Here is a 14244-nt window from a genome sequence, read left to right as displayed (position 1 = left end):
AAGTGAGAGACATTTTGTATGCCTGGCTCAACCACGAAGTAGGATGACCACAAACAGATGTACCCATATCTAGAAGATGAAGCAAACAAATCTAAACCCATAAATTAACTAAAATTCCCCTCAGATCACAGCCAAATGATATGTGTATTAATCAAAATGTGTATCACTACTTTAATTTTGTGAGGAGGCAAGTTGAACAATTCATAAATCTCCTGGCTGTAGGAACCTCCATCTGCATCGCCAGCAGTGGTCATCTTGGTGCCCAGCATTACTCTGCTTAACTCGCAATGGTTTTTTTGATCATCCTTTAGAGCTGGGCAAAGGAATGTCATCTACAATCTGACATGAATTTATGTCATGACATGAATTGCTGTCATGGCCTAACCCCAGCTAGCAACTAAGCACCACGCAGCAGCTTGCTCGCCCCCCACCTCCGTGGGATGGGGGAGAGAATTGGAAGAAAAAAAAAAAAAGTAAAACCCATGGGTTGAGATAAAGACAGTTTAATAGGACAGCAGAGGAAGAGAAAATAATAGTAGAAGTAGTAGTAATAATAATAATAATAAAGATAAAAGAATATACAAAGCAACAGATGCACAATGCAGTTGCTCACCACCTGCTGACTGATGCCCAGCCCGTCCTTGAGCAGCGATCGCTGCCCCCCAGCCAACTCCCCCCAGTTTATGTACTGAGCATGATGCCATACGGTCTGGAATAGCCCTTGGGCCAGTTGGGGTCAGCTGTCCGGGCCGTGCCCCCTCCCAGCTTCTTGTGCCCCTGGCAGAGCAGGGGAAGCTGGAAAGTCCTTACTGGTGTAAGCCCTGCTCAGCAACAACGAAACCATCAGTGAGTTATCAACATTCTTCTCATCCTAAATCCAAACCACAGCACTATGCCAGCTACTAGGAAGAAAATTAACTCTGTCCCGGCCGAAACCAGGACAATTGCCTGTTCCCTGCAGGTAGCCCTGTCTCTCTCATTTCCTTTTGTATTAATCCACACAGTTACTGAGTCACAGCCCAGGACTGTATCCTTGAGTTGTCTCATACACATGAGATTAGTTACAATCTACATTTTTTCCATCAGATATATTTTAGTCCACTGGCTAAATTATTAAACCTAATCTTAGCCTGTTTCTGTTCTCGGTGTTGTCACTATGAGCACTTTCTCCTGGTAACCATGGCGGACGCCCCAAACGGCATGGATTCTCTCAGGTACCAGGCATAGTGCAGTATTTGAGCATACAGCAGGTACTCCATAATCCATAAACCAAATGAGAAGGCCTGTTCCTGTCCCCGGTCTCTCAGGAGACAAGGGAGAGGGCTGAGGGAGGGTGCACAATCGTTGTAGTTAACGCAAGTCTTGTTTCTGATGGATGCAGGCAGGATGGCTTATGTGTTTTGTATACACAAAGTAGGCATTTTAAGAGTGTGAGTGGCTGTCCCCAGCACTGGTAGTGGTCAAAGAAAACTGCAGCAATTGTGGGGGTGAGACCAGGTAAGGAAACAAAGAGGATGTGAGACCTCGCTCCAGTGCTTTTCTTGTACCAGGAGTATTTGTGTGGGATATGGACAGCACAGGAATCACAGCAGTGGAGTAATACGTCAGAAGTGAAGCAGAGAATCTATGTAACATAACTGATGGGTAACACTGAAATGAGGCCTTGCAAGCAGACACGGCCAAGAACCCTGCTCGGCTGGTCTCTGAGGTGCCTTACTTGGCTCAGATCATATCACCATGCTGCCCAGTTCCAGCATTTTGGCACGCTTCTTCATCCTTCCTTGTATAAATGGTGGGGAAGTAGTTCTTGCTCTTCTCATGGGTTATGCCTCATCCTACCACATGCCATGGTCTCTGCTCCTTTCTTGTCTGTTCATTCCCTTGCTCAGCAGATGTTTCTATGGTTCTCATTCAGCTTTTAGCGGGAGGCACCCAGAGTGCAGCTGTAACGCCTTCTTACAGCGGACTTCTGTTCTGTGAGAATAAACATAGGTTTGGGTCACAGAATGATCTCCTGAGCCAGCAGCGCTTCGCACTGGGCACGTTCCAGTGGCCACGTGCACAAGAGGGTCACTAGCGCTCCTCACCTCTTCAGCTCCTCAAGTAGGGAAGCCATGCAGGCAGGCGCCTGCAGCTCCCCACGCTTTCACAGGGAATCTGGGAGCTCCTGCCCGTGGGCCTGAGTTAACAAACATGTCCTCAAGAACATCTGAAACTCAGCCATTAATTTCTCAGCTTTTAAATTACATTTTTTACTTGATTATCTTCCAACAGTTTTTTTAGTTCTTGATTAATTTTGGGTTGGCTATTTAATACATTGTTTGGTTAACTAATTCATGTAGCTGTTTATAATTATTGCCTTACTATAAAATCATCTTAATAGAAGATTGGTTGGTTTTTTTGTTTTCTTTCCAGTAGAATAACAAGTTATTTTATTATTCAAACAAGGCTTACTTCCTGCTGTTTTCAATAAGATTTTTAATAAATATGTAAATTTAAAAATTAATTTACTGCATACGTTTGGCAGCATGATTCTTGAACTGACAAAAGTTTGATGGATTGTAAAATTATCCTCCATAAAAATCATCAGTCATAGTAAACAGAATTTATCAACCTCTGGTAGTTCTACAGCTTTTTCTTCATCTTATCTTCTGTTAGGAACTCACTTAAAATTGATTATAATATAGTATGTTTCTAAAACCGTAATTCATTCATAGATTAATTAGATTTTAGGTTAATATCCCATCATGGTATAGGACATGAGCCAACAGTGTTTTCCAGTTGTTACAGAACCGCAGTAGAGAAACCTTGATTACTGTTCCCATGTGGTTTAACCGCCAAGACTAATCACTAATCAAATTCAAACGACATAAAATGGAACATCCTTCATAGCATTTATTTTCTAGCTGACTTATACTGTGGGCTCTTTATTGATACAACTTGGTGTACTGAAATGAACTAAAAATTGCGAGAGAGGTTTTATCCTTCTACTTTAATTTGGTTCTGCAGCCTATATCCGAAAATATTGCTCAGATTTTTGTGCGTGTTGTGCCTCTGTCCCTCAAAATATTCTGCCCTCAGCAAAGATAAATTGTTTGCATAAATTTGGAAAGTACATGTAAATAACCGTTACATAGGATTTGATGGCAGATGAACTTAAACACAGGTTTCCGTGCTGCAATTCATGCTTTGCTTGAATCAGTGCTGAAAATTGTGCAGATCATAATGTCAGCTGAAGAGGTGGCAAGTGCTGTCATGGAACCAGCATCATTATTTGCATCTATCCTGTCCCAGTTTTCTCTGATTACAAAAGAACTTTTGTAGTCTCATTGCCCAGGGTCAGAAAAGAGCATGCAGATAGCTCGGGCTGCAGCAGGGATACTGGGAAGGCAACCTGGGCTACAGCCTCTTCCACTGCTGCCTCCAGGAGTGCCTACAGGGCAACCTGTGGGGCGATTGCCCAGCCACATCCCCTAACCCTCACTTAGGGAAGGTGGTGTCCAAACCTGGTGGGTTTCATTAGTGCCTTCCAGAGGCCAGGTGTTACAGAAGGGGAAAGAAAGTGTAGTGGGTTTTGGTTAGATTCATTAGAGGTAAAAAAACTCTGATATGTAGAGAGTTGATCAAAGTCTGGAGCGGAAAGGGAAATGACAACTTCAGGCTCCTAAGATAAACTATTTTGCTGGGGTAGGGCTTAAGCATGCTAATTCAGATTTCTTTAAGAATGAAGAAAATCCTGCTTTCAAATGTGAAAATTATCACCACTGTATTTCTGCTGGGTGAGAGCTGGCAAGAAGGATCATTCTGATGTGTGTGCACCACGTACGCAAACATGGCATCTCCCTCCACGGTGGCTAAATGTGCAGTCACGCAGAGGTGGACTGATGGGTCTGGAAAGATTGTTTGTCTCTTCCCAACTGTCCTCCTTGAAGGCTAAAAATGAGAAAACTATTTGCTGTGGAGCTCACTCCTTTGTTTAAATGACCTCTGTGAATCATCTTTAAAACTCACAAGAAGGGACATTGCCTTTCTTTCCTCTGCACGTCTTCCAGCAGAGATTCGTACTCTTTGAACTCCCCTGCAGACAGCACAGCCCTCTTAGTGCATACAACCAGATAATTTTCATAGCCGGGAGAATTATTTCTACGCGGTTCCTTCACACTGCTGATTTGCTCTTGATGCTGCCACGAAACATTGTTCCTTCTCTATCATCTGCTGCTTCTGCCTTTTTGCCCTGAGGTCAGCTGATGTACCCTGGATAGTCACAGGCTAACCTGACGTGAATCTAGTCCAGGACTCAAAAGAGAGGATTACTAGTGTGGAAAATCATTGCCCACTACCAATTACCATTTGCAGTAGTTTTGAAGTGCAATTCCATTTCCATCAGTATGCTGGGTGACTGACATACAGACGTTACAGGCCAGGAACTCAGACATCACTGGAGAGTGAGCAGATAAGTGTCTTTGTAATTACCAAAATAAATAGTCCTGTTCGAAAAAGCCAAAGGTGGAAGATGAAGACAGGTAAGAACACAGCTAATACTTAGGAACAGTAGTCTGCAAATAGTTCAGCCATACAGAAAAATGACCCCGATTGCTGAAAATGTCAGTGAGATTATATGTTGTATGAGTATGATCCTGCATTTACTGAGTTTGAGAGGAATTTTTTGCTACAGTCTAATGTGGGATAGAATCTGGCTCTTCAAGAACTGCATTTTGTATTAGGTTTAAAAAATCTTTCATGAACCATACTTTTCTCCCCTTCTTGATTCAGTTCTGAGTAAGTATCCCAATTTATAAAAAAAAAAAAAAAATAATCCTCCAAACCTCTAATCTAAGATAAAATTGTAGCCCTTTATTTGTAAAGCCCCTTCTTTATTGAAACGCTCAGCCATACTTTCATCCAGGTAAGGACCACTGCTTTCATTCAGTAGGACAAACCTCTGTATACGTAAATGCTGCGTGGTGAAAAACAGTCTGGTGAAGACTGAAACAGTGAACTTACTTGGGACTGCATAGTTCAGTACCACTCAGTAGGTTATCGCTGGCAACATAACCCTCAGCATAATTCTGTCAAGGAATAGTATTGAACTTCAAATGGTTAAGTCGAGCTCAGCACCTTTGTCAGCAATCTTATCTTTCAGTATGATTTTTTTTTCATTGTGATTTTTTTCCCCATCACTAGAAAATCAGAAAAATTTTGTTATCTCGCTCCCTCTACGAGTAGAGCTAAAAGGACCTCTGAAAAGTAGAGTGTGTCCTGTGCATGTCTTGTTCATTTTTCAGTCTATCAGGTTCTAAAACCTGAGTATCGGCTTCCTTTCTCACCATGGATGTTTCTTCCGTGATGCCTGTGATGAGCCTCTGATTGCAGTAAAGCATTGCTTTTAGTGGGTAGATTCCCTCTGTGAGACGCAAAATCGGTGATTCCACCAATGTGAACAGAGCGAGGCCCTGCTTTACCTTCCAGAGAAAGTACTGGTGTTTAATTGCTTTTCTTTTTCATAAATCCCCTCGATACACTCGACTGAGCACCTGTATTGTGGCCACTTCCCAAGGTATTGCCACCTAGAATTATATTTTCTTACTCCTTTTTAAATAAACTTTGTCCATGCACAGTTGATGCAGCCAGAGGCCATTCTGAGGCACTATGAGAAAACAACGTTTGTGGCATTCAGTCCATCACTGACTGGAAGGTAAAAAGCTAAATTTACCTGAGCTGGAAACTGGGACCTGAAAATCCTGGTTTATTAAATTATGCAAAGGTTCAAAGAGGGCTGGTGTATACCTAATCAGGTCAAACAGTCTTGTCATATCAACAAAATAATCTTATACTCTTGTAAATTGCGAGGATGATATTCTTGGCATTAGAATGCTGAATGTACCTAGTCATCTCATCATTTTATGAAAATTATGCTTTTGAAAGCATAAGGCTCAATTCACTAAACTATCTTTTATCTCCTAAACCACCCAAGAATTCAAGCCATAGACAGCATAAGTCTCAACTCTTGGGTCACCTATTCATTAAGCGATAGCTGTTTCATCCAGGTCTGCAGTTATGAATCATACGCAGTTCATGCCAATCGGTTTTACTTCCTCTAAGGTAATTTACTTCCAATTCAGGATCATCAGAAATACTGGCCTTGCGATACTAAAATATATTTGTAGATTGTTATACTCCTAAATACAGTAGGTAAGCTTTGGTTCTGTTGCCATTGTTACCCATTACCCGTAACGCCCTAGGTGGATGATATGTACCCATGTATATTTGGCTTCCATGTAAACTGCTGAACAGACTAATGAGCTTAAAAATACTTCACATCAATGCATTTTTTTCCCCAAGAAAACAAACTGGCACTTATTGTTTATCTTGAAAATCTGACGGTGTGTCTTTGAGAATGTCATTGTCTGCTACAGCAAAATAATTGTGGGATTTGTGCTCAAGTAGAAAAAAGTGATTCATTATTTCAAAAATTATTTTACTGTCAGTCCAGAAAACAGATGAAAGCTTCTGACAATATACAAGGGAGAGCAAGGCTTAACTTACTATTTAAGGTTATGCTTTAAAGAGAAAGAAGTTCAAACATCACATTTTTAGCTCAGCTGTAATACAGCAGAGGTCATGCAGTTACAGCTTTCACCTTTGTAGTTTCCTGGATGTGACTGTACAACTATTTTCGCTGCAGAGTGTTACCTGTCCACCTGATGTTAAATGAGATCTGGAGATTGCTCACTTTCCGCAGAGCCTACCACGGCATTCTGTCCTGGCTAGCTGATAGAAAGCTACTACCTGGTAGCTCAAAACCACTCAAAAACTTTTCACATTACACCTTTCTACTGCAAACTGGTCATATAACACCACTGAATTCAGTGAGAAGTTACTTCTGATTACACCAGTATATCTCCGATCAGAATACTGCCCCGTATCTCAAGACACCTATCTTACAAGCAGCTGCAAACACGTTAAAAATGTCCTACTAAACAGGTTATATATGAGCAACCTATGTAATGCTGCAACTGCATATCCCACGTAGACCCATTGAGTCATAAATATAAAGCAATTATAGGACTAGAGGATATCTAAATTGGTAAAACTCTGAATTTAAAATAAGAAATGGTGGCGTTTTGTGGGATCGAGTTTACCTTGAACATATGCTGACAAAGTAACCAACAATTCTTTTTAAAAAGGTAAAAATCTAGAAAGTTGTTTTCCTTCACAATGAAGTTTTAAATAATAACTAAAAAAATAAAAATTGAACACTTTGTATCTCCTATTAGAGATCAGATCTGAAATAAAAGACCTTGAGTTATACAATTAAGTATTGATTTTGTTGATCTATATTTAATTCTCATAGCAATTTAGTTGTTTTTAGCCAATAGTGTTTTGCAGTTATACTTCACTTGAAGCAATGCCCGTCTTGCTTTTGTGTTAATCTAAAAACTAAATTGCCTGGTGCATGAGAGGCATAAATAAAGTTCATTTTATTCTTGTGTGTAACTGATTCCGAGCCCTTTAAAGTGCTGGTTAACTAAACTTAGACAGCTGGAAAATACATTTATCCTGCAGAATGGTTCATTGCTAATTCTGGGCTCCGGCATGCCTCATAAGCAGAGCCTGACCTCCAGGCAACCGGAGCTTCTGCGTGTTGCCATACAGAAGGAACGGACTCGCTGTCGCACTCCTGCCCGCGTGCCAGCTGTGGGGTCCTTTCTGCCTGTGAACCGGCCCAGCCTGCCCTGTTCCGTCCGATGAGACCGGCAGAGCCTTTGTGCCGCTCAGAACAGCTACAGCTGGGACTGGTCCTTGATTACACAGCCCTGGAAATGCATTCTACCCACATGTAACCTCTCATTTGTAAAGTTTAAAAAAAGAATCTAATCTGATGTATTAATGTAGAAATAACACCTATTTATAATGTATCAGCATAACTGCAGGCTAGTTTTGTTTTCCTAATTTGCTGTGCTTGAAGTGACATGCCAGATTTTATTATATCACTAATGGGTTTTAGTTATTCCCTTTAGGATGTTGCCAACAAGGAAACATTATTCTGATTCATGACTCATGAGTTTATTTCAAAGTGATGTGACTCCTGATGGATGTCTGTGTTAGGGCAGGTAGAGTTTCTCCCTCTGCTCTCAGGTGGTATAAAGCACCCCATCCTCACTAGCTAAGGCACGCCAGTGGGGGGGAAGCTCTCCACTTAGATGGAGTAGAACCATAAATACTCCCCATACCCTAAGGCTATAGTGGTATGGATTTTCTACATAAAAATACAGTTAGTATAATTAACAAGCTATACATTGATCTGCTTTAGGATGATGGGCCAATGCTCTTACAGAGACACTGTGAAAATTGCAGTCCTTTTCTGCACTGAGCCACCTTTTTTTTTTTCCTTAGACCAAAATCTGCAACTACATCTTTTTATCTTTTTCCCTTAAGTTAATACTTTGGAAAACCTGTAAGTGACCACCCCGAATGCAGCAGACACCCTATTTATACACAGAACAGATGCAGAGTAGTTGGCAGTCTACACCTCAGGGCTGAAATGGCTTTAAGTATTACTTGTGAAACGAATCCTGTCTGAGAGCGAGCACGTACTGCTGGTCCCATCTTAGTTCTTCTGACAAGACTGAACAAAATCCCCAAGTCCTTCTTCTTTTCCTGTGGTGATAAAACTGCCTGTTCATTGTGCAGAAAGTCACTGCTAATATAGGAAAGGTTTGATTGGAACCCATGACCCGGAGGTTAGGTGCTCTCTACGCTGTTACCAAATCTCAGCCGCTTCTTGTGGGTACGAAACGCATCTGATCTGCTGCCAAATGTTCCTATCTGCAGGAAAAGCTACCGATTCACATTAGTGTGACTCTCAAATGCATTAATGAACTAAGTGCTTCAAAATGCGCCATACTAACATCTTTGGGCTAAGCCTTGGTCTTTGTTATCTGTGACTGCTGAAGTCAGCGACAAATCCACATGAACAAAACTAAAGACGCTACTTAACCACATACACAATTTATCAAACAATTTCTCTTAATAGTTGCTTTGGTTTTAAGCCTTTTGATTCATCTAGCAGCTGTTGTGACTGCCATGAAAAATAAGAAACTTAATTAAGGATGAATCTAAATAAATATTCTATGGTAATTTTTTTTCAAATTGTATCTATAGTAACTACACAAAAAACATCTTAAAGAACTGGGGGTAACATTTGTTCTGACACAAAAAGTTTAAAGAAATTATCAGTGACTTTTCAACTCTAGGAATGTACATAATTTTGTTACTGTGGGAAAAAATGCTTTGTTGATTATGCGGGTTCTTACACTAATATCTCTGCTTAAAGTTTGCTTTATTTTTGCTCGTGGAGCCTAGGCTGTGAATGAGTTTTTGTCTATGTGCCAAGGACTACAGTATCATATTTTAACTTCCTAACTACAAATATATTTTTATTCCATATACAATTTAACAGATTTAAGTGCAGCTGTGCTAATAGAATTGTGAGATAAGATCATATTGTACATCTGATATCTGAGTACAGTTCTACAATATTAATTCCCTACCAAAAGTCCCATCCAGATGGGAAATAACGCGCAGTACCACATTCCGCATCACATGAGCATCACCTTTGCATGCTTATGTACTATTGCAGTAATGTGTTAAAGAAAGGAAAAGTTTTTGTTTGTTTTTTTTACAAATGGATGTAATGGGGCATTAAGACACTGAAAAAGAACAACTGTATGTCCAAAAAATAGCCATAACTTATTTTGGAATTCTGTCTCTATTTTAGTAATAATTTTGCTACAACAGCTTTTAGAATTAGTTTTTCCTTTAATTCTCAATGTATCATAGTTGTACTGTTCACTACTCTCTGTATCTTTTGCCAGTGGGTTTCACTGATGGGCTTCACTTGAATTAATTTCAATATCATTTGATTCAATGATTTTACTTAAAATTTGTAGACAATACTTCTGTTCCCTGCAGTTTCTCAAGTATGCTTGACCAACTGTTAGCCTTATACTGAATGACAAACTAGGGAGTGATGGAAGTAGGACTGTACTCTAGGTTGTGCTTGCAGGGTGTAAGAAATTATTGAAGTGACGTATGTGCAGAACATGGCACTGAATCCGCTCGTCTGTCCTGTGGTTTCAATCCATCCTTCAGCCAGCCAAAGATCCTACTCTTACTTTGATACTTCATCTGGACTGCTCTGTGCAGCAAATACTGGACATGTCTCTGCTCCTCCTACCCAAGAGCTGAAATTGGCTCCATTCGAATCGATAAAAGTTTTATCATAGACCTTACTAACACCAGTATTGACGTTTTGCGGCCCTAAGTCTCTGCTAAGCAGCCGCATTCAATTTATCTAAAGAAAAGCTATGAAGTGGGAAAAACATACACAAAGAAAAATCATTTAGTCTGTCATACAATAACGTATTTTAGGTTTAGTACTCTGAAGAGCAAAAAGTGCTAATATGTATGTTATTGATGTCATGTCTGAGGATGTTCTCATCTGGCCTACGGAGAAGTGAAACAACTGTTCAGTAATATGGTATCATATTTTAAATGAGGGCAAAGGGAGGAACATTTTAAGCTGAAATCGTGGAGAAGTCACATTGAAGGGTCCTAGATTTTGTGGTTTTTCCCATTACTAGGGCTTACATTCCTCTATTTCAGAAAACATTGTAATTACAGGTATTGAAGACCTTCGGTTTAACCATCATCATCTAAAATCAGAATCTAACATAACATCCCCTAAAACTGTTTAGACTGAAGATTAATTAACAAACCAAACAGAAAATTTTCATTTACTAAGACTTTGGCATCTCCTGTTGCTTTGCTTAAGTTTGTTTGAAACATTTGGTAAAACCCCTAACCTAATCCAGGCATTGTTAGCTTATGAAATATGACAAGATCTCAACATAAACAGTCATTGGACTGGCATTTCGATTTTTATCTAACGAGCCATAAAAACAAGCCATCAAACTATGTAACAATTTGTCTTCCTCTTGCCCAAGATCTCCAAGGATAAGCAGCACAGCATGCGCAACATTTGACTTACTTGAAACTTGAATTTTTCGAAAAATTCTAATGACCCTTTACAACTGCGTATGTAATGACCCACACCATCCGTACATCAGTGTGCTCAAAATACCATTTCATTGTCTATCTAAGCCAAAATATTAATGTCTTGGATTGACAGTAATTGACTGATTCAGGCTTCGCTATCTGATGGTAATACCAAAAGTGAGGAACGGCTTGCACTCTGACAGCGTATCTCACAATTCTTGCATCTTGCCTCTCCGAGAGTCCTATAAAACGTTGAATGTTATCTCCTATTTGTGAGAATGCTATCTGCCAGAGGAGTTAGTTACACAGATTTTGAAGCACCCTGTATATGAACGGCGGGCCATTTTTATTGAACGCGGTTCCCTAACTATTCCTTGGTCAGATCTCTGATTGAAAATACCAGCAGCTAACAAAGGGATAAAATTATTCTTGTATAAGCCTACTGTGTGTTTTTAATATAATGTGCTAATGCATCGTCCGGTGCTCCCGCAGAATTACAACACTTCTCCGAGCAGGCCTGGCCAATATCTGATTGATTCTGGTCTGTGGGGATTGGCCCAGTTCAGTATAATTTCCTGTCTTGTTGCTTTCTTGTCTATTAGAGAGGGTTTGAGTCCGTGGAAATCAATAGGCTTACACATGCAAAATGTGAGGTTATTCTCTAGCAAGTTTCATTTGCGCCTGTAATTTATGGAAAACGCTATTTTCTCCTTTGAACATGTCTGTGCGCTTTTTTTTTTAGCAGTTTCCAAACTCTACTTAAACAAATACCTGTTTAAACACACCTCCCAAAGTATTCGTAAAGGAGAGGCTGTAAATTACTGCGAAGATGCTGGAGATGCTGAACACATGCAGACCCAGGATCTGCTACTTAAGACGTTAATAGCACTGAACTGTTTTGTAAATGGAGTCCTGTTTGTCTCAGCAGAATCACTGAAGTTATGATTTATCCTAAAATGGACATTAATGTCCTATTAAATGATAACAGATATTTAAGCATCTAACAATCTACTTCCTTTAACCCTGTGAACTTTGGAAAGACGGTAATTAATGGTGCACAGTAGGGTAACTTTATTTTGTAAGAAATAAGTTTCTAATATTTCCCTTGCTTATTGCAGAGATTGAAGCAAACTGAAGAAACAAAAGAGGATTCCCAGAATAGATTATCGAAAATTTCCCTGGAGTCTCTCAATAAATTTAACAGCAATAACGTACTTTTATTAGAAAAAGAGAAGAACTGTCTGAACAAGGTTGAAGGACAAAAGGAAGAAAACGGGAAGAAAGAGGCAGCTTCCTTAAATAGCTCGGGGAGGCACGACGTGGACAATTTAGAATCCTTGAGCGACTCTCTCTACGATAGCTTCTCCTCGTGCGCCAGCCAAGGCTCAAACGACGTATAGAGCCACTTCCCAGTGGGCTGTGACCGTGGCACGCAACGGAGCCGACGGCAAGTGGGGGGTGAGGGGGGGAGAAGGGGCGGTTGTTGAAAAATGCTCGCTCCAAATGGCTGTGCTCACAGGGGGGTGTTGCGACGTTTCGCCACACAGCAATAAGGAAGGCAAGACGGCGGTCGCCGTGATGCGCGAGACTCAACACTGAACACAACCAACGGTTACACAGAATAAAGTCTTAATTTTGCACTTTTGGGAATATTTGTACAGTTGTAAATATCTTGGGAAAATATATTTGTAGGGGTAAATGACAGCAATAAATATTAAATTGGTGCTATGCTCCCGTAATGGCAGATTACTAACTTAAAGAAATTGATGTTAATATTAACGAGAAAAGTTAGTAGATTTTTTTAAAAAGATTTATAATTGTTCTAGTCTTAAAACTGTATGTAGAAACACTGCGTTACCATAAACCTGAGCCTGCCAAATTGTCTGTAATAACCTTTCTTGGATTCCCTTTCACAAAACACGCTTTATTTTTTATTTTTAGTGCAATTCCATGCAAGGTGTTCTAGGGAAACGTGCATTTCGGTCATTACAACTTCACAACAGGTGTCTCCCTTCGAAAGGGTTTTGACTTTTGACATGGCAAGAAAATGAATAGATCAAAAGGCCTGGTACTGCTGGTACTGACTTCATCGATCACGCGCTTAACGGTTTGAAAGATCAGGGTCAAAGTAACTCACCCCTGGCACCAACGGGAGACTCGTATGAAGGAGAACTACGCAAACCGCCCTTCAGTCCCGACTGCAACATAGCTTCCCTGCCTCCACCTCCTCTGTACTCGTTCCCTATCAAATGATGAATGTGCCATCTTGTGTTGTCTTTTGTAGTCCCCATTTGGTGTTAATTCAATTGTAAACACTAAAATTATTTTTAAAAATCGAAACTGAACTCCTGTTTGTGACACACTTAAAAGAAGGTGTTGGTGCTGACCAGCGCTAGTTCGAACATGTCTAGGAGCAGGGGGATTGGCCTGTTTTGGGTGCTTTTGTTTTTTCTACAAAGGTTGTTTATATGTAAGGGAAAGTCTATTTCAAAGGTTCTGTGTATTTTTTCTAGATGTGAAGTATTTATAACTGCTTTTTGTACAGCGATCTGTAAACTAGATATATTTGGGATATTTCTAGACTCTACAGTTTCTTTAGCACATGCCTGTTAATCTTCAAAATATTGTATGATCAGTGTTAATATTTTGTGCAATTTGTTATATTTTAAGTCATTTCTGCCGTAAACTTGCATCGTCGTCTTCAACTTTTAAGAAATTTGCATTGAAACATCTTTCGTAAATAAAATTTCTCTTCCATGTGTGTCTGAAGAGGGGGTGTGGAAGGGGTGGGTGGGCCACCCTGAGCGTACGGGTGAGCGCGGTCAGGACGGCCCAGCAAGCTGCACGGGAAGGGGAGCAGCGCCGGGGTGCGAACGCATACAGGACTGCGTGCAAGCCATACCCCTTCCAACTCAACTAGCCTCCCGTGCTCCGAAAAGAAGGCAGCTGCAGATAGGATTCCGTCATTTAGATTAATTCGCGACACGGTGACTAAAAAGCAATTTAAGCGTAATTCAGACTCTTCACTTGCAGATAAGGCTGCAAAACGATCGAAGAGAAATACGTGGTTATCCCTGGAGGAGAAAACGAGTCACCCCCTCAGGCTGGGTTAAAGCAGGGCGAAAAAGACCAACAACCCGGCCTCTCCCCTCTCCTCCCCGCGTCGCGGGCGGGTGCTGCTCG

At 40.6% G+C, this 14244-nt stretch overlaps 2 protein-coding genes across 2 annotated transcripts in view; both read left to right on the top strand.

Moving 5' to 3' along the window:
- Positions 1-12461, top strand: part of NCKAP5 (NCK associated protein 5) — a gene marked incomplete at its 5' end in the record, with an annotated part of 153782 nt that extends 141321 nt beyond the window's left edge. The window contains one exon of the mRNA XM_035896719.1: positions 12180-12461. Coding sequence (XP_035752612.1) covers positions 12180-12461 — 282 coding nt within the window. The remainder of the gene's footprint in view (positions 1-12179) is intronic.
- Positions 12462-12639: 178 nt separating this feature from the next.
- Positions 12640-14244, top strand: part of LYPD1 (LY6/PLAUR domain containing 1) — an 18453-nt gene continuing 16848 nt past the window's right edge. Inside the window, exon 1 of the mRNA XM_035896709.1 lies at positions 12640-12643. Within this exon, the coding sequence (XP_035752602.1) occupies positions 12640-12643 (4 nt within the window). The remainder of the gene's footprint in view (positions 12644-14244) is intronic.

Source organism: Egretta garzetta, unplaced genomic scaffold (genome assembly GCF_000687185.1).
Source record: "Egretta garzetta isolate BGI_Z169 unplaced genomic scaffold, ASM68718v1 scaffold416, whole genome shotgun sequence".
Classification (NCBI taxonomy): domain Eukaryota; kingdom Metazoa; phylum Chordata; class Aves; order Pelecaniformes; family Ardeidae; genus Egretta; species Egretta garzetta.
The sequence above is the reverse complement of the archived record's forward strand: the minus strand, read 5'-3'. Positions and strand labels throughout refer to the sequence as shown.